Here is a 21,252-nt window from a genome sequence, read left to right as displayed (position 1 = left end):
TATAAACTGGCCTCTCTCCACTTATAAACCCCCTCAAACTCAGTTACTAAAAGAACATTAGCAGGAGCTTTATAATGGAATTTTAAAGGCCATAGACATTTAGAGAATAATACAGAATATAATAAGTCTCACCAAATGGATTTGCGTATTTTACAGTAATACACATTCATAATATTACTATTTGCAGTTTAAACATTCAGAATGTTTGTCCATTGCGCCCTCATGTGGACGGTGTGCACGGTAATGCAGGAAGTTGGCGCCTACATCTCCCAGAAGTCTTTGCGCGTAACGTCACGACCCCGGCAACAGGAAGTGTTCTAACTGAGCCGTTGCTGTAGTGAAGGTAAGATAGTTTTTACATTCGTTTAAAATTATTCACGGTGATATTAGTAAATACAATAAAGCAAAAAGTCTTTCTGGCTACAGGTCAGTGTTTATTTACACGATCTAACATTTTATTTCAACAGTGGTAGGTTTATAATCGCAGATGCTAATGCTATGCTAGGCTTCTACCAAAACATTTGACACTTACCTTTCAGTATTTCTGAAATCAAGACATATATAACGTCTATATTTAAGCCAATAATGGCAGTAAAAGAGTCTTTGATATGAAGAGTATTAGGCTCTCTTTCTGTATTTATTAATGTAATCATGACACCTAGTCAGTCCAAGTGTGTTTCTTGTGCTCTTCAGGAATGACCTGTACACTTGAGAAGGTGCTGGCCGATGCCAAATCACTGGTGGAGAGACTCCGAGATCATGACAATGCCGCTGAGATCCTGATTGAACAAACCACGTTGCTGAATAAGAGAGTGGAGGCCATGAAGCAGGTATCATTGCTTGTTCTCAGTCTGCCCAATCAATTAAATCAAGTCTCATGACCTCATCCTCATATTGCTTGTTCTCTCAGTACCAGGATGAGATCGAGGTGTTGAACCAGGTGGCGAGACATCGGCCGCGCTCTACTCTGGTCATGGGAATCCAGCAGGAAAACCGGCAAATACGGGAACTGCAGCATGAAAACAAAGGTGTGTTTGGATGGTTTGCAACTGAAAGCTTAAGTGTTGTATCTAAAGCTGAAGTGTTGTATCTAAATCCTCTCGGCAGAGCTGCGCACGTCGCTGGAGGAGCATCAGTCTGCGCTGGAGCTGATCATGAGCAAATACAGAGAGCAGGTGTTTCGCCTTCTGATGACCAGCAAGAAAGATGATCCTGCTATAGTCACCCAGCTCAGAGAACAGCACACTAACGTCAGTCCCGCAGACGCTTTTGCTGAGATTTACCCTAGTGCTGGCGCTCAAATAGGCATTTACCGTGTTTATGTTGCAGGAGATGCAAGCGCACATTGAGAAAATAAATGAAATGGCCACGGTGATGAGGAAAGCCATCGAGGTGGATGAAGGGCGACTGTGTGAGGATGAGGAGAGAATCAAACGTCTGCAGGTGAAACGCACTAAATTTCACAAAATTAGTCATTTTATTTCACAATATTGAAGATACAAAGATACAAGCTACATAAACGTTTTTTTTAAGTTTACGTTGGGTACATTAGGTCTGTTTAACAGTAGCATTCAAGTAAGAAATACTACATGTAAAATTACAACACTGCATAGTCTTCACTCTGTGAATGAAATATACACGGATTCTTATTAAAGCTACAAAAGTTATTCAGTGAAAAGCAGTGAGTGATTTTCTCTGTCTTTTGTTGTTTGATTAACATTAAAGACACCGACAGAAAATTGTATTTAGTAACATTGTCTGTTAGATTTCACATTTTAGGTAATGTAATCTGACTACTTTTTGAGATTACTTTTGACCTAGACAGATTTCAGTAGGAACATCCTGTAGCATGTTGATATAAAAATATAAAGAGAAAGAAAATATAGTCTATTCTTTGCAAAAAAAATTAATTACAAAATTCTCCATGCCTTAAAATATCTTGAATGTAACTCGACACCCTTGCCTCATTTAGTATACGTGGCTTTATGAATATGCAAATGAGTCCCGCCTCCACTCACTCCCTCAGCTCAGAGATCCTCTGGTTGACGATCACACGTTGATCTGATTGGTTACAAGGTAGTTTGTGACGTCAGTAGGGTTGGGTACCGAAACCCGGTTCCCTTCCGACGTAAACGGTAGTAACGAGACCGAATAAGAACGAAACTTTCGGTGCCTTACTTTTTTTTTTACCGCCCCCTATAAAACATCTCGCGGCACGAATGTTCCAATAATATAACATCTCCAGTTAACCAGCAGAGCATTCATTTCGTTCGTTTGTTAAATAAGAGACGATCTAGCGCTGAAATGTGTTTTTTAAATCAAGTGATCAAAGTGCTCGTTGCCGCTGCGATCAGTGGCGCGGGTACAGTGTTTTCTCTTGTGGCTCGCGCACACCGTACTGTCTTCACTCGGATGCGCGCTTCAATCCGTTGAGGAGATCGATCTATTCGTTCTGGTGCAATCATAAAATATAATCCACACAAAGTGTCCCTGCTTGATATACAACCATTGATGAGCATAATCGGTAAATAAAAAAAAAACCTGTACGAATGCGGATTGGAACCAAGCGGCAACATTCTCATCTGATAAATGAAGCCTACCAGGAAGTGCGAAAAACTGCAATACATCGAAAATCCGCTAGGGGAAGGTCCCAAAAGGGAGCAAATGTCCATAGCCCCATGTTAAAATGTCCGTTTTCACAGCATAAAATCATGTTTTTACGGTTGGTCCCATGGACTTTTATTGTATTTTTCGATAGGTTCCGAGTGCCTGACAACGGCGAGGGGAGTGAATTTTTTTCTAACTCGTTAGTTTAGATCGTATTTAGATATAAAATGTATGACAAATAAGGGTGTGGTTAACTTTGATTGACAGCTTGATTGACAGCTTAGGCTGCGCCAAGGAGAATGACAACATAAGAAGCGCCATTTTTTAACACAGTTGACATATAATACTACTGTTTCTGTATCATGAAATGTAGTTTTAAGAGTTTTTCAGGCGAGAATGTAGTTGTAGCTCAAATCTGTGGTTTATTTAAAGATTTATGAAAATTTTATCCAGTTGTGAGATCCAGCGATGACCAGGCGCTCGGCGTTCATGTACCCCGCCTGGAACAGCCTTTCCTCGGCTAGTCGTTCTGAGGTTTGCCGCTGACTCTGGCGTCTCTGTAGTGGTTAAACATGAGATATAATTCGTCTTGTGTATATCTAACGGGCGATTTTTGGTCTCGTGAATCTATCATTTATTCCCTGGCCAATTGTTTTGGCTGAGGGGAAGTTTCATAACTTTATAAGCTATTTAACTTTACCGTTGTATGGTTAGACTAGAGCGCTGACTTTGTATGTTTGACTGAATTGTTTGCTTTATTTGTATAGCTTCTTATACCTTTTACTTATACTTTTATAATGGCTAATATTGATAAAACTGAAATTTAACAAAAAGAGGCTGGGTTGAGTTTTGTCATTTTAAATTTTAATAATTGTATTTAAAATTTTTAAAAATTGTAATGTTGTTTACTGCAAAATCTGTTGTTTAGTACAAATGCACATATTGCCTGGACCATATTAAAATGTTTAATATTTTTATATTATATAAATCGAAAAGAGGCAGGGTTGTGTTTTATATTTCGTTTTGTTATAAATAGGCTAATGTTATATGCAGTGAATATAATCAATATGTGTTGCCTGAACCACATTTGTGTGGCTATCATGTTTAAGATTTCTTTAAATGAAAACGAAAAGAGTTGGTATGGTGTTTTATCACATATTTCGTTGCCTAAAATATACACAGAGATAACCGGAGTAGCAGAGCGAGCTGAGTGACGCGCGCTGCGTTAGAAGGTGGGCGGGGTTAGGATTTTCCAAGATGGCGCCGTCCATACCCTCCATAAACGGCTTCAAAACCGTTCTTCAGAAAGTCTATGGGTGACGTCACAGACGCTTTGTCCATATTTTTTACAGTCTATGATTAGAACCCAAACCCTCTGACACACTTGACGAAAGTTCAAGTTCAGCTGCCAGTGTGGTGGTGGTGGACAGCACAAATGATGATAACAGCAGCCGTTCCTCTTCGGGTAATTCTAGTAATTTAATGCCAACTGCAAATCTTGCATATCAAGTATGAAGTATATCAAGTATATTTATATGAGGCTATACTGTGTGTGTTAAATATTTCTGCTCAGTGTCAGATAGTTTTAAAGTAAAAGTCATAATATGAGAAGACAAAATGTTGATCTTAACTTAAGTGTTTTAGGCTACATCAGTAGCCTTTTAAACGGCACAATCTTTCATTTAATCAGAAATCAGAAAATCTTTTTCACACACACACACACACACAGGTATTATTTTTTTTGATAAGTGTGTGCAGTTTCGTTTTCTTAATTACCGGTTCAAGAACCGCTTAAGCACCGGAACCGTTTAAAAAATACCGAGTAGGTACTGGTATCGGATAAAACCCAACCAATACCCAACCCTAGACGTCAGAAACACCAGCGATTTCAAAGCGTGTTTTTGAGACTGTCTTTGTTTCACTGCAGTTTAAGGAGAAAATACTCAGCAATGCTGTCGACTTATGAATTTACACATGCTTTGACTTAAAGCAGATTAAAAACACCACATAGACACATAAACAACATTAAAAGCTGGATTTTTACCACAGGTGGGTGTGCATCTTAAGACAAAAAAAGGCCACTGACATATTTTAAGATATGCTTTCAGTTAAAACAGCTTAAACATGCATTTTAGTCTGGGACTGTGTAAGCGGGGGAATATGGAGTTGTGATATTATGGTTCATATGTTGATGTTGTCCTGTGCAGCTGGAGAATAGCGGTTTACGCGAGCTGTTGGGAATCAGTCGCGAGGCGTTTCTGGTGCTGAAGAGAGACGACTCGTCCGACAGCACGTCTCTGTCTCCACTGCTCACCAGCACAGATGTCAGTCTGAGGAAGAGCTAAAGGCCAACACAGACTCAGAGTTTACAAACCATCATTCACAGCTGCCCTACAAATCCCACAATCCTCCATTACAGGGTCATGATGACCTCCCTGCGCTCCCTGGATGTCCATCAGCGAGGGGTTTTGCAGGAAGAGCTTGTGGAATCTGGGATTCGATTACTTTTCCATCTCTCCATCATCATGTCTTCAGGCTGGAAAAGTCCAATGACCAAAATTGACTGATTCAGCCGTATCATTTGTGGAATGACCTATAGGCAGATTGTGAATGATTACTCTACCTGAACACGGGACTTTGTAAAGGAAATGTCACAATGTGCCATTTTATTGAAAAAGCTTGTGTCTTTGCTTGTTGTGTTTGTAACAGTGTTTTATTTGAGTATGAGTGGAAGTAGCATTGAAAGTGATTAAAACCGTTGAATGAGCAGTGGCTGTTTCATTGGCTGATTTCATTCAGGATTCAGAAATTTAGTGTATTTAAAAATAGCAGTGCATGTTATTACATGATAATTATGATAACATGTTAATACATTACAAATATAATAACTTGTCCCACCTTTGAAACAAATGTCCTTTTCAGCTGCAGTATTAATCCACTGCAAACCCGGGTTATTATAATTGGCTTAATCCTAAAAAACAGTTCAGTTAATTAAAATAAAGCTGAAATAAAATAAAATATAAATATTAGTTGAAAAACAAACTAAATGATTAGAAATGTTGCCTTGACAATATTAAGTTTAATATAAGTTTAAGCGTGAGTACCAAAATTATTAACTGTAAATAACTAAAATAAGAATAAATAGCAATATTAAAATAAGCATACTCAATTTTACTAAAATTAACTTGAAGAATTAAATTAAAAAAAATCAACTAAAACACTGCTATAAACTCTTCTTTTTCACAATCCTGTTATTCCAGATGTTTAAACCCAATTCCTGCTTGACATTGGTCTCGTTTACTATCGTGTTTCACTCACAATTACGTGCCATTATGCAGAAAATGCTATTTTATTTTGACTTGAAAGATGTCAAAGCAGTGAGATGATCAGTTCAGTGTTATTTAATATGCCAATAAAGCATTAATTATTAAACATTATTTCAGCTAGTTGCCAAGGCAACATTTCTCTTGTACTGTACATGTGTATTACGTGTTCAGTCTATAGGCGACGAGTAGTGTTTGTTTACAAAGTGACATTGCCAATTTCTAACACAAAAGAAAACCTTTTTCGTTTTAAGTCGTGTAAACGTGCCGTAAAATACTGAAACCTTAAAATGAAAACCGATTCAAAATATTAATAAAAACTCTAAATAGTATCTCAATAAATAAACTAATAAAATAACTCTGATTCTAATGTGTCTTGGAATAGAAAACAGGTATTATGGCACAAATAACAACTTTATTAAACATTTAATTATTTGACAATTTTGTACAAAACAGAAATAATACACTGCTATCACTTAAAAACAGTTTCAACATGTAAAGTCTTCAATGCACGTATTAAATGCGTTAGAAAAATAAGATGATTCAGTTTGCTTCTGTGAGAGACACAAAGATCACATGAAGAAACCCTGAGAGGATACCAGAAATTAATGACTAGGCTCACATGCCACTGTATTGCATAATTACCCATCATTACCGAGTCTGTTAGAGAGAGAAAACATTGAACTTGGGTTCGTGTCTCCACAAGAGCTACATATTCAGTTATAAAGCCATATTCAGAGTACATACTCCTCAATATTCCTCTTACACTGCATTTAAAATCCTAATTTTCGAGTGCAGCACTCACAATCCCACAGGAACTCGGTCTAAATAAGCACATTATTTCCATCATCAGCTCCAGCGAGGATCCGCAGGGACTTAAGACACAGAAAACACACACAAACACCAGTGGTTACTATTGAAAACCTGTTCAATCCGTCGGCAAACGCAGCGTCTTATACATTCATTTTAGTGGTGAACATGAAAAACTAATTGCATGTCTTTAAAAACCCTGACAGGCACGTCGTGCTGAGACCCTATGCAAAGTAGACACAATAAAAAATATTCTAAAAGATCTCCACTGGACAGGACTGAAGATGTGCACCAAGTTTAATGCTTCCTCTAAGCTGCTAAAATGCATCTAAAATCAGGCTGTGGGCGGGCAGCTGCTGTATATAGTAGAGGTTATAGCAACTGCTAAACATGACTAAACCTGGTCAGAGAACAGCAACGGGATCAAACACACAACTAGTGCTTTGTGTGTGAGCTTATCCACATTGTCAGAGTCGTCAGGCTCTTAAAATCGAGCGCAATCCTAATGTAACGGTTCTCCACGAGCTTGAGCAACTGGAAGGATCAACAGTCAAAGGTCAAGGGTTAAAGCAGGAGAGGTGTGGTTTCGCCGGCCGGTTCTGTGCGCCGCGTGAGCTGCCGAACACGTTCGAGGACTCGCGTGGACAGAGACGGCTTGTGGTGGCTGGGATCCAGAACGTTGGTTTTCCGGCGCTCTCGTTCCTGCTTCCACATCAAGTACGGGCTCGGCGGGAAAAACGCCCGAGACTTCTCCCGATAAAGCTGAACCACGATTCCCGAAACCGCCAGAACGACCCACACGGTGATCAGGATGAAATCTGGAGAAACATCAGTTCAATTCACATTTATTTGTATAGCGCTTTTCATAATACACATCGTTTCAAAGCAGATTTACAGAAAGTGCATAAGTCTATATTACTATATTATCTGTTATCAGAGGAAACTGTCTAAGTTATGCATTTCAGAAATGTAGATATACAAAATCACAGTTAGATAATTTTTTTTAATTTTTTACAATGTAATAATAAGGCCGAAACAATGAGCTCACAAACGATTATGAAAATAGAAGCATTGGTAGAATATCAGACAAACTTCTTTAGTGGGAAACAGAAACTACAACACATATATTTTGGCGTTCCCATTTCCCCCAATAGCTCCGGCCCTGTGAAATCAGTTCAATTTATTTCCAAATTCCATTTTATTATTTTGTTTTAATTTTTCTGGATTCCGTTTAGAACCCTAAAAAATAATTAATTGTTTTCATAAGTTAAATTAATTAGACATGTTTTTTGATTATTAAAATTTAATTAAACCATTAAAATAGTATCCAGAAAACTCAAAAACGTTTTTTTATTTTTTTTATTTCATATATAAAATTTTTTTTTTTCTCAAATTCCGTTTTTGAGTTTCCATTTTAATGGTTTAATTACATTTTAATAATCAAAAAACAAGTCTAATTAATTTAATTCATGAAAACAATTAATTATTTTTTCTTAATTTCTAAGAAATGTTTTCACTCCCTTAACTGGTGTGTTACAAACACTCACACAGCAGTGTTAACCAGTTAAAGGTCCCATATTGTACAACTTTCTGAAGTTTTATTTTAGGTTTTGATGTCCTTAAGAATATATATTTGCGGTATAAGTACCAAAAACCATCTCAATATATATTTTTACAGCTCCTTTCTCAGGAGCTCTGCCAAGAACAGGTCGATTTTGGCCTGTCTACTTAATATTCATGAGCCTTTCTTCTGATTGGCCTGTTGTTTTCTGAGCGACCCACCATTGGTGGGGGTGGTGACTAAAGGCGGTGACTGAGTAGTTCTGATATCACATTTATTTATTTATTGCTAGTTTCATCGCCCCTAGACCTCTGTTATCATGAAAAAAGCCAGGAAATTTCAGTTTTGACAAAATTGGACCTTTAACATAAATAGTATAGTGTTATAAATACACATTCAATTTAAAATGACATCCATCAATATGTTTGAGTGACGTACCGATATCCTGCAGCGGGACCGAGATAAACGCTCGGCTGAAGTTGTTGTTGAGGAAGCGTTTCAGGACGTCCAGCGTGATGTAGGACAGACTGGTGTAGGTGTAGGCATTGACGGACAGGACCACCGCGTACGCACCAACCACTCCACATGTAACGATATTGCCCTAAAACACACAGATAAACGTGTGCGCATGTTGTTTAGATGTGAACTCTTAAATATCATAAATATAAATATACACTACTGGTCAAAGGTCTGGAATAATTAAGATTTTTCAATGTTTTTTTTAAAACATCTCCTCTGCTCACCAAGGCTGCATTTATTTGATCAAAAAAATTGTGAAATATTATTACAGTTTAAAATGAACTGTTTTCTATGTGAATATATAGTAAGGTGTAATTTATTCCTGTGATCAAAGCTGAATGTTCAGCATCATTACTCCAGTCTTCAGTGTCACATGATCCTTCAGAAATCATTCTAATATGCTGATCTGGTGATCAAGTATCATTTATTATTCGAATAGAAAACAGTTACTTTAAATTGTAATAATATTCCACAATTTTTACTGTATTTTTGATCAAATAAATGCAGGGTGAGTACAAGAAACTTATTTTAAAAACAAAAATCTCACCTCTCTGGGCCACCTGATGAAGAACAAAGGAACAACCACCATTATGCAAGCAAACACCACCCAGAACACAGCATCGTTGTGGAATATAGGAAGATCACCTAGAGAGAGAGAAAAAAGAGATTAAAGGGATACTTCACCGGTTAGCATTAAGCTTTGTATCAGTCGAAACCCGGTAGTATTTTCGAGTGACCGTGCTTCCCTCCCTCATGTCCCCCTGAGACGAGAGATATCTGGATTGTGTGTCTGGAAATAAACCTCAGATGACACAAAAATCTTCATTTAGCTCATCAGAGGCTTTTCTGTCCAGAGGCGAGAGACTCCAGCCAGTAGGAGGAGCTCGTCCCGCATGTCTTCAACCCGCCCATAGGGGGATCTCACCATAAAACGCCGTCTTTTCAGTTTCCAGTCGACTAGTAGCCTAGCTGTATCATTTCTCCCAATACTGTCCTCTGTAACCGGGAGGCGTGGCTTGGGAGTGTCCTCATAGGGCAGAGAAGCAAGTGCATTCTGGGAGTTGTAGTCTTTCATCCACATGAGCCAAAAATACATTTTCTGGCTTTTCTCAGTCTAGAAGGCACCAACTTCTAAAATAATTTCACATTTCTACTACATAAATGACCCAATTTAAATACACATTCATCTTTCCAGCGCTGAAATATCCCTTTAAGCAACTAATCGATAAGTAAAAATTAATAAACAACTAATAATGAACATTATTGCCAACAAATGACGCTGCTGCAGGAGAAGCGCACGACATAAGTTATCCTAAATATGAGACAATCTTTCATTTTTAAGGCGGCATGGAATTTAATCACCCCATCTTTTTATCTAAATGAATGTTATAAATCATACGGCAAACAACTCCTCCAAGCTTAAGAAGAAAATATCTGTCGCTACTTGCGTTTGATTGCAGTGTTTCCCTTTCGTCGCATTAAGCGTGGCTTGCCCTGTCAGGGGCTTTGACAGATCTACGAGCTGTTTAAACGCATGTTTTCCCCACAGCATTACTTACATTTTTTTGGTTATATACATTTGTTTGAAACTCACATGAGTATTTGCATTTTGTTGTGCTATCATAAATATGATTTTTTGGACGTTAAATGCATGTTTAAAGTGATAGCAGGTTTATTACCAATAACATTTCTGTTAATTGAAATAAAGCTAAAATATAATTAAGGTATATATTAGTTGAAAAACTTAAACTAAAATGAAAATTAGACTAATATGTTACCTTGGCAATAAACTGAAATAAGTTTAAGCTAAAGCACAACATTTTTTTAACTGGAAATAAATAAAAAAACACATAATGAAATTACTAAAAAATTGACATGAAGACTTAAAATGTGAAAACAAAAGCTAATTCAAAATATTAATAAAACTAATATAAAAACTAAAATAACAAGAGGGACTGTTTTAATGAGGTATAAATATAATGTCATTACTATATCCAGATAACTGAATGTACATGTTTAATCTGTAATTTTTTTACTGTTTTATGGTGGGAAAGTTTTAGAATATAATGTTTATATTTTAACCCCTTTTGCATATAATGTATAACATATAGCCTACATAGATACACTCCTCAGTTTGCAGACCGTTGGGAGGATGTAATAATTCTTATTATTTTTTTAAATGCTGAAAATAAAAATAAAATGAAGCTTAAATCTGATTAACCAAAGACAGATTAATCAAATATCAAAATAATTGTTGCAGTCCTGCATTTTACCATCAAGACTATAAAGAGATTATTCTGAATAGAAGATGAACCAACTGAAGGTTTTAAACATGATTTCTTACCAAGTGGAGTGAAAAAGGCAATAGAGGAGATGAGAAATCCAAGTATGAGTCCGACCACCAACACGCAGGCCATGACCGACCCAAACCGCCACCAGCTCATCACCAGGGCCACGCCCCCGACCACGCCCATCAGCGCTGTCAGAGCCAATCGGACTGGGGAGAGACGTTCAGGGTCAAACAAGGGATAGCTCATTTGTTATATTAAAAAATGTTCTGGCTCTTCCAAGCTTAATAATGGGAGTGAATGGGTATATATGCGTGAGTATATATTATATAACTCTATTGTATTCGTCTGAAAGAAGAATGTCATATACACCTAGGATGGCTTCAGGGTGAGTAAATCATGGGTTAATTTTCATATTTGGGTGAACTATCCCTTTAAGCCAAGACGCTACAGGTGAACAGGGTACAATTTTAACTAATAGATATAACCATACTTTCACAGTACATTGAGATGATAGTTTTGTATATTTAAATATGCAAATCTGCTAATTTGCATACATTTCCATAATATAAATCTGAACATTGGATAAAGCCTGGTGCAGAACTATTGTATCATTTTACTGACATATTAGAGTGATTTTGGATCTCTTATTATCCATCCATGGATCAGAAAATACTAGAAAAAAAACAATTTATAAAGAATAAAATCAGGAGACTGTCTTAGGAACAAAACCCTAAAAAACCTTCAGATTATAGATAAAGTTTGGAGTGTGTGTGTGTGTGTGTGTGTGTGTGTGTAATAAAGCTGCTGAAGTGGAGCGTTCTGACTCATAACTTGTGGCCTTTAAAGAGATGTATTGATAATAAAAATGAATCTACAGACGCAAATAGATAACACTTAAATGTTTCCCTTCCACTAGTCTGAAAGAAGACACGCTATGGTAGAAATTAAACTATACATAAAAAAAATAAAACCTAGGCTTTTGCCTGTAGTGTTTTTTCTTTATAAAGTGTTTTAAGAACAAACTTGAGCTAATTAAAATGATATGATTACTCAGAAAGCAACTAAGGACTCAACTTATAACTATCTCAGAGAATCAAAACTCATTTAAAAAAATGTTCTTCCTCATTTCAGCAACGCCTGTCCTGCAAACACACACACACATCCTTCACATGCATCGCATTTGATAGAGACGGACTGGTTTCACAGCTCCAGCTGAAATCCACGGCACATGACTGATCTTCAGAGAGTTACGTCAGAACTATAACCTCAATCCTCGTGCTTGTGACGCGCAATGACATTCGCTGCAGGCCGAACCAGTTTGTGTAGCCAGCTTCAGATATATCAAACTCAAAAAACACTGGGAAAAACTCAACTTCTGTGTCCAGAAACTATTTATAGATATGTAGCCGACATCAGTTGAGTGCAAATCATCCAGAATGACATGAAACTAAAATACATACAGATCTAAGAGATGATCAGAAAGCTAATGCTAAATGTTCAGGCAGACACTAGCAGTTTTGATCTAACTCTACAGTGATTCAGTGTGTGTGTGTGTGTGTGAAGACTCACTGTCGTATTCCAGCGTTGTGGTTCTGGTGATCAGGACGAAGAAGAGAAACGCCATAAACCCGAAGCCCATGCAGAACAGCTCTGAGAAAACACATTTTTACTGGTAACATCAGGTGTGTTTATATATACGCTAATTTTCATCAATCTCAATCAGTTTATTTTGGTATCATTGAGATACGGTTACAGTTTTCATTAATAAGGGTTTATTCATATGTTTTTCATTTTCAGCGTAATTTGATTGTTTTGGTAATTTTGATGTTTTTTAAAAATATGTCTATATTATTTTTTATTTATTTTATCTTTATTTCACGACATGCGGACAAAAGTATATATATATATATCGTGACCACAATTTAATAATTCGTTCCCTTGTTTTACTAAATCATGTGCACAGTATAACAATTTGTACCCTCGATTACATTTAACTAAAACAAGGAAAAATAATTATTACAACATGGGCGTGATTTAGTAAAACAAGGGACCGAATTATTATATTGTGCGCATGATTTAGTAAAATGTGCAGATGTATTAAGTTAGAATTGTTCATTTGTGATAAATTTAGTACAGCATTTTAATACGTTTTTGTTTTTTAACCCATTAACTGTCGATGCCCTTTTGAGCAGAAAAGTAAAAATACACAATCCAAACTTAAATGGCTGTAATTCATTAAGACGTAAGGTTGGACTCTTTTTAAATTGCACACATTATTGCAAAAAATGAAAGTGTAAAAAACTTTTTTTTGGTTTTCTTAACATGTGTTTTATATCTAAGCTAAATTAAGCTACTCTGGCATATCCTATTGGTATAAGAGTCATGTTAACAGATTAGAAACTTTACCATATTATTTAGCTTCATCTAATACATTAACCTGTAACAAACTAAAAGTTACATAAAAGTTTTAAAGAAACAGAAGTAAAAACCAGCCATTTATTTGTAATGGAGAGAGTGTTGAAATGGTAATAAAACACTGAATGAACTGTTTGTTGTGCAAGATGCCTTGACTAACATTTCGAGTGGAGAAATGTGACCCTGGACCACAAAACCAGTCACATGGGTATATTTTTTTAAATTGAGATTTATACAACATCTGAATATATAAAATATGACAATATTTGTCTGAGATACAACTATTTGTGCAAAAAAATCTAAACATTGAGTAAATCTCCTTTAAAGTTGTGCATTTATGTTCGTGATTGTGCTGCATTCACTCACAAAAATACATGTTTTATATATTTACGGTAGGAAATTTACTAAATATCTTCATGGAACATGATCTTTACTTAATATCCTAATGATTTTTGGCATAAAAGAAAAATCTATAATTTTGACCCATATAATGTATTGTTGGCTATTGCCACAAATAAACCTGTGCGACTCGTGACTGGTTTTGTGGTCCAGGGTCACAAATGATGGATCTTATGACCCCTTTAAAAACATGCTATCCATTTCAGTGTTCAGTAGCTATACTATATATTAGTAACTACAATATCTGTGTCAAACTTTGACTCTTCAAATCTGTGGCAAAGACTTTCCCAGACATAAAATACTTGGGGTCTCTCTAGTAGATTAATAGCAGTAACATGGTGTGTTTCTAAATAAAGAAAGAAAAACATCACTTACCACATTTGAAGAAGCGATGGCCCACAAAACACACAAACAGCCCAGCCAACCCGATCAAAGTGAAAAACACTTTAGTGGAAACTCTCCCTGCCAAAATGAGAGAGAAAGCAGATTTATATTTCAATATAATGCCATATAACTCAATCACAACAATATGAAATCGTCAATCAATCACCTTTTTTGTAGCACATTTAAAAACAACTGAGTCAAAGAGCCTCACAATACAAGCAATACATTCAATAACTTTCTAAACATGCATTCTCAAACGTTCAATATATAAAAACAATTATATATTAAATTTAATATATATATTATATATTAAACAATAAATGAATAAAAACACATTTAAATACCCAGTCAAACTATAAACCTGTCACAGAAACTATTAAAGAACAATATTTTCACATATGATGTCCCCCTGTGGTGAAAATCCAGCTTTTAATGTAGTTTATGTGTCTATGTGGTGTTTTTAATCTGCTTTAAGACAAACCATGTGTAAATTCATAAGTCGACACCATTGCTGAGTATTTTCTCCTTAAAACTGCAGTGAACCAAAGACAGTCTCAAAAACACGCTTTGAAATCGCTGGTGTTTCTGACGTCAACCAATCAGATCAACGTGTGATCGTCAACCAGTGGATCTCTGAGCTGAGTGAGTGAGTGGAGGCGGGGCTCATTTGCATATTCATAGAACCGCACATACTTAATGAGGCATGGGTGTCGAGTTACATTCAAGATATTTTAAGGCATGAAGAAATTTGGTGATCAAAGATGAGTTTTAAGTGATAAAATGATTGACTACAGGGGGACTTAATTCTTAATTTATGTATAAAATCACGCAGCACAAATCTACAGTGAATCTCTGCAGGGATTCGTTCGTCTTCTAACCTAGATCGCTGCATCCGTCCAGCGAGGAGTTGAAGCTGCAGGCGTAGGTGTGAACGGGGATGTAGGACGCCGAAGAGTTGAGCACTGGATCTCTCACAATAACAGAGAAAATCACACCCTGACCCGGCAAAGAGTTGAAGGAGAACTGCGTCCGGTCGCGAGAGGATAAAGTCACCACCTGAAAGAGTAGAATAAACTAATCAGTAACACTTCATTAGTTAATGCATTAACTAACATGAAATAATAATGAGGGAATACATGTTACAGCCATTATTAAACTTTACTTAATACAAATATTCATATTCATGTAAGTTCACAGTGCATTAACTAATGTTAACAGATGCAAATTTTGATCTTTAAAATGTATTAGTAAATGTTGAGATAAACATTAACAAATGAAACCTTAATGAAAAGTTACAACTACATAAATGATAAACTAAGGGTGTTTTCAGACCTGTAGATCATTAGCTTTGTTCCAAAAAATGGACTTAAATTGTTACAATGTTGCATTTTGAAAGAAGTCTCTTCTGCTCACCAAGGCTGCATTTATTTGATCAAAAATACAGTAAAAACAGTGAAATATTACTATTTAAAATAGCAGTTTTCTATGTGAATATATAGTAAAGTGTAATTTATTCCTGTGATCAAAGCTGAATTTTCAGCATCATTACTCCAGTCTTCAGTGTCACATGATCCTTCAGAAATCATTCTAATATGTGACCCTGGATCACGTCACCAGTCACGAGTCGCACGGGTTTATTTGTGGCAATAGCCGACAATACATTATATGGGTCAAAATTATCGATTTTTCTTTTATGCCAAAAATCATTAGGATATTAAGTAAAGATCATGTTCCATGAAGATATTTAGTAAATTTCCTACCGTAAATATATAAAACATTTATTTTTGTGAGTGAATGCAGCACAATCGCCAACATAAATGAACAACTTTAAAGGAGAATTTCTCAATGTTTTGATTTTTCTGCACCCTCAGATTCCAGATTTTCAATAGTTGTGTCTCGACCAAATATTGTCCTATCCTAACAAACCATACATCAATGGAAAGCATATTTATTCAGCTTTTATATGATGCATAAATGTCAATAAAAAAAAATAAAAAAAATAACCCATGTGACTGGTTTTGTGGTCCAAGGTCACATATGATAATTTAATGCTCAAGAAACATTTATGATTTTCATCAATGTTGAAACAGTTAACGAGTGTGACTGGCATGTTCATATTTGAATAAACAAACAAAACTAAGGGAACAAACGCACTAAGACAACATAACAAAGTCGTGAGTAAGAACAGAGAGAGATTTCACACACTTTTCTGCTGTTGTCCCGCAGGTTCTGCACATTGGCCACTCTCTCCATCCCGCTGATCAGACTCTGCTCCGACAGGTCGCCTTCCGGGAGGAAATACTGATACACCTCATAAACCAGACGCCAGCGAGTACTCGAGCCCGTGCCCACATCACACGCTGGAGGAATCTCCCCTCTGGAAACAACAACATGATTTAGAATTTTTTTTTTAAAATAGAATATTGTAGAATTTATTATAAATGATTTATTCAAATTCATGTGCCTCGTAATCAGAATAACTTCCCCTCCCTCTTGCAGCGGAGGCATGACGAGGGCGGGGCTAAACCTGTCACTCACATGAGATCAGCCAATAGCAAACCACAACCATCCAATCAATTCCCCACAGACAAAACCAAGCCCCGCCCACATCTGTTCTTCTTCCAGAGGCCGTTTCACTCGGATATAGTGAGTTTCACTATGTCTAGTGCAACTTCAGTTTCATGCAGACTTTAACAGAGGTGTTTGTGTTGCACATCACAGAAGTCGATGATTTTAATTATAGGAGAAAGCTGGTTAATTTTGAGCTTTTTCTGCATTATTATTGTCTTCTGGCTTTAAAATCATCAGGATGTGAAGTTCTCTCACATTATAGTACATTGATGACTCATCGGTCCCTAATTATTAATGAGACTTTCGCATCCTTATCCAATGAGAAGACGCTTCTTTTTAATTACTTACAGGCAAAATGTGTTGCTTTTCATGTGATAGAGGCTTAAAACTGTGACATCAAGTACAGTAGAGGCAATCATGGATCGCAAGTGTGGTATTTACTTTCTCCTTTTTTTTTTACTTTTTTTTTTAGCATTTTTCAACTAACTGGTACTGAAACAGAGGGTTTCATGACCCTTTATAATGCCCTGATAAGTTCATAACTTCATTCAATTTCTCTCACCTTTCATATCCGATGTTAGCAGGTGCAAAGGTAATCGTGGTCTCAAACAAGTTGTATAGCAGGTAGATGTTTGGATCAATATCCAGTGCAAATTCCTGATTACACGCTCCTGGAACGGGATCTGCACACAACAAGACATTGCACATACACACTGAATATTCTCTGTTCCAGTCAATAATAGTCTGTAAATGAGAGCGTTTGTGTTGTGGCATGCAGGTAAAGTGTTAGTTCTCTGACCAGTGCTGGTGTATGGCAGAATCACACCGATTCCTGCTGCGCCGCTGCCGTCGGGTGTCTTCAGGAACCAGGAGAGAGTGGTCTGGCTCGGGATCAGGGTGGACAACAGTCCAGCATCCACTGCTGTGACCGAAAAACCATAAAGAGGGACCTGACCAATACACACATACACAAACACACACATATATATATATAAATATGCACTCTATATATGCGTTCTGAACAGTATTTAATGTTGACTGTATACGTGTCTGAACTTGTGTTCAGTGCATTACAGCTGCGTGACTGCTGACATTACGAATAGAATGCATGGAGCGGTGTGTGTGTGTGTGTGTGTGTGTGTGTGTGTGTGTGTGTGTGTGTGTGTGTGTGTGTGTGTGAGTTGAGATCAGAGCTTGTGATTAAACTCTCACATGATGTCTTGCTCACTCAACCCCCCTGCAACTGGGTCAGCGGTGTGTGTATTTCTTACTCGTGTATGTGCTGTGTGTGTGTGTGTATGATAACTTACCTGTGAGTATGAGAGTGTAACATTGCTGTGTTGTGTGTGAAACTGCAGTGTTATGAAGGAAACGTCAGCAGGAATCCGGGAAACAACAGCTTGAACCGTCCCGTTCACTGGGACACTCACATTCTGGAAGGTTCCCAAAGAAAACACCACGCGGTCTGCAAAACACATACAAGAACATGATTGTATCTGTATCTGATTTTGCCAATATTATAATAAAGGTGCAATATTTGACCCCAGACCTGTTTTTCCCATTTTTCAAAAATTATTCTAACCATAAAAAACACTGTGTGATTTTTATGTTAAATCCTTCATATATATATATATATATATATATATATATATATATATATATATATATATATATATATATATATATATGTTTACACATATTTCATATTACATTATACATATACATATACATATATATATATATATATATATATATACACACACACACACACATTTTTTTTATATCATATATACACAGTTACTTAAAGGAGAACTCCGGTCAATTTTAACATTGAGCTCATTTTTTTGTATTTACATCCTGTTTTCGGTTGAAGTCCACAGTAATCGATTGTCGAGTTCACGCGCATGATCATAGGTAACTAAACCTATGCGCGTGAACTCGACAATCGATTACTATGGACTTCGACCGAAAACAGGATGTAAATACAGGTATGTGCGCTGGCTGAATAAACATCATTTTTATTCATATCTTTCACATCTACTGCAGTCAGATTGACCCGCGTTCACTCCGAAGGAATCACTCACATGACCTGTGCACTTGTAATGACACATCAAGGATGTTAAGAGGCTAAAAGCAGGTTTAAAACTTGCCCCATTGAAGTCAACAGGGTGCAAATTTTAAAAAGAGGATAACACGGTGTAGGCAACACCGATTTTTGTCGTTGTTCTCTGTACTGACAGCACTCCAAATGTACAAAAAAATGAGCTCAATGTTAAAATTGACCAGAGTTCTCCTTTAATTATAATAAAAAAATAATCTAAATTAATTTCTCTATGCAAGAAGTCTTAATACTGGGGCAAAAAAAAAAAAAAAATTCACCCCTGTAAAGAATTTAACTTTTTTTCTATAGTTAATTTTGCATAAAGTATTAGAATGGTATCTATAAAAAATGTTATAGGCCTACACCAATATAGCTTAGTTTTATAACATTATAAATAAATAAAACAGGATGTTTTTGCCCTCAATATAAAGAGTTCTTCCCCAGAGCTTCAGTTTATTTCAGACAGAGGAGAGACACGCCACTGAGCGCTTCAAAAGAGGAAGTGGCTTTTGACAGTTTATGTGATTTGGTGTAGAAAGAAGGGTCAGGGTTGCTCTGACTTCCTGCCTGACTGTGAAATCCTACCCGATATAATCAAGTCATCTGATTTCACAATAACTCACACCTGCGGTATGTCAAAACACAGAAAACCTGAAACCAAACTAGAAAGATGCTGCCTTTACAGGATGTTGGAAGCCGCTACACATGTTCATGTTTTTCTCTAAAACATCATTTTAAAAATGTTTAACTAACAGTTTTAATGTCCGCAAAGTCTTTGTTTTGAGGTCTGCAGAGATCTTGAAGACGGAAATCACTTCACTGCTCTGGAAGAATCTCTCTTTCTCTTTTAGGAATGTGGAAATAGTTTCTAAATTGCTTCTCATAGATTCTTGCTCTGTTTCATTGTTGGCGGTGCATCGTAAGCAGGAATGAAGTTTATTAAAAGAAAGAAACTCTGAAAGAAAATGCAACACTGCTACAGTCTTTCAGTATAATTCTACACATGTCTTTTTGCTGTGAAATCTTTCATGATTTTAAGAAGTAAACGTGAGAACAACTTTTATATTGTTTGTAATATTTCAACTGGACTGACGCAACTTAGCTTTACACTATCCATACATCATTTATTAGAAAAATCTGTGAGTCGAGATTTTAATGAAAGTTTGTTTGTTCATCTCTCAATCATCATTGTATTGCATTGCATTATATGTTTATAATAAGACATATTATTGGCAGATATATGACGACTGATATTAAGTAATCTTCTATGTTGCTGTTATAAAGACCTCAAGATTTATACCTGAATTTCATCTTACCTTTTGGCCATAAATATCAGCATCTGCACCAATTTTCATATTTTTTGCTCAGTTTGGGCCTCTGAATAATATGCTTTTACCTCCTACATCTTCTCACTATTTCATACTACGAGATATAAAAGCCTGATGCATGTAACAGAAACATAAAAGACATATGCAAACTTTTTTTATATATATATTCTGCTTAGTTTCTATAAATATTCCAGATTTTTCTGCCTATTATTGCATATGTCATACTGCATGCACCACTTGCCAAATTTTCTGTATATTGTAATCATTATGTTCACAATAATGTAATAATTCCTTCAATGAGCTCATTGTTTCTGCCTAAAACTAAAACATGCGTGATTTGTATTATCTTAGATCTGTACATTTCTGAAATATGGACATTACTTGGAGACAGTCAGCTCTGATTACAGATTAGACATGCACTTTCTGTAAAGCAGCTTTGAAACGATATACAAATAAATGTGAATTGAATTGAACATGTACACTTGGTCTTACTGGGTTTTAGTGAGCTCTCAAAACCTCACGTACATTAGTTTAGTCCAGTTCATAAAGAATACAGGTGTGAGAGACCTCAGAAAACACAATAACAGCCTAGAAAAACTAGCTTTTGTAGTATTATACGGTGAATTCAAGGGGAAGATCAGCATTAAGTTGGTAAATAATTCCTCATAACCCAACCAAATGTCATTTGTTAAATGTACGCGTTTGTATCTGTGATTATGATAAAGATGTTTAATGTTTGTTTACTCACTCTGATCCTGCGCGCGCACAGAACTGACCCACGACAAGACGAGCAAAACCAAACATTCTCTCTTCAGTGGCATTTTCACGGATCAGTCCAGTCCGTAAACACGCTTTAGCAGCGATCAGATGCGCGACTCATGTTGAAGCTTCACATTTATCCTCCGGAAGTGTCACTCGCTCCTGTACTGCGGCACAAAGCAAC

The 21,252-nt window shown here is 36.4% G+C and overlaps 2 protein-coding genes across 3 annotated transcripts; one reads left to right on the top strand and one right to left on the bottom strand.

The window, feature by feature from the left end:
• Positions 1-29: 29 nt before the first annotated feature.
• On the top strand, positions 30-6,045 carry fgfr1op2 (FGFR1 oncogene partner 2). 2 transcript variants are annotated; one of them, XM_079870117.1, is made up of 6 exons: positions 30-343; positions 694-830; positions 911-1,028; positions 1,108-1,250; positions 1,330-1,443; positions 4,815-6,045. In XM_079870117.1, the coding sequence occupies exons 2-6, from the start codon at positions 696-698 to the stop codon at positions 4,950-4,952; spliced, it is 648 nt and encodes a 215-aa protein (XP_079726243.1). In that variant the 5' UTR covers positions 30-343; positions 694-695; the 3' UTR covers positions 4,953-6,045. The 2 variants fall into 2 exon arrangements, with proteins under 2 accessions (XP_079726243.1, XP_079726244.1); XM_079870118.1 differs by having other exon boundaries at positions 337-426; positions 4,815-6,038.
• tm7sf3 (transmembrane 7 superfamily member 3) lies at positions 5,940-21,199 on the bottom strand. The gene is made up of 12 exons (XM_079870097.1): positions 21,058-21,199; positions 18,191-18,345; positions 17,680-17,830; positions 17,443-17,563; positions 16,515-16,686; positions 15,188-15,365; positions 14,301-14,387; positions 12,681-12,761; positions 11,165-11,317; positions 9,368-9,465; positions 8,740-8,902; positions 5,940-7,558 (listed from the first exon to the last, which is right to left on the bottom strand). The coding sequence occupies exons 1-12, from the start codon at positions 21,128-21,130 to the stop codon at positions 7,305-7,307; spliced, it is 1,686 nt and encodes a 561-aa protein (XP_079726223.1). The 5' UTR covers positions 21,131-21,199; the 3' UTR covers positions 5,940-7,304.
• Positions 21,200-21,252: the final 53 nt, after the last annotated feature.

This window comes from Squalius cephalus (genome assembly GCF_949319135.1).
Source record: "Squalius cephalus genome assembly, chromosome: 4".
Lineage (NCBI taxonomy): Eukaryota > Metazoa > Chordata > Actinopteri > Cypriniformes > Leuciscidae > Squalius > Squalius cephalus.
The sequence above is the reverse complement of the archived record's forward strand: the minus strand, read 5'-3'. Positions and strand labels throughout refer to the sequence as shown.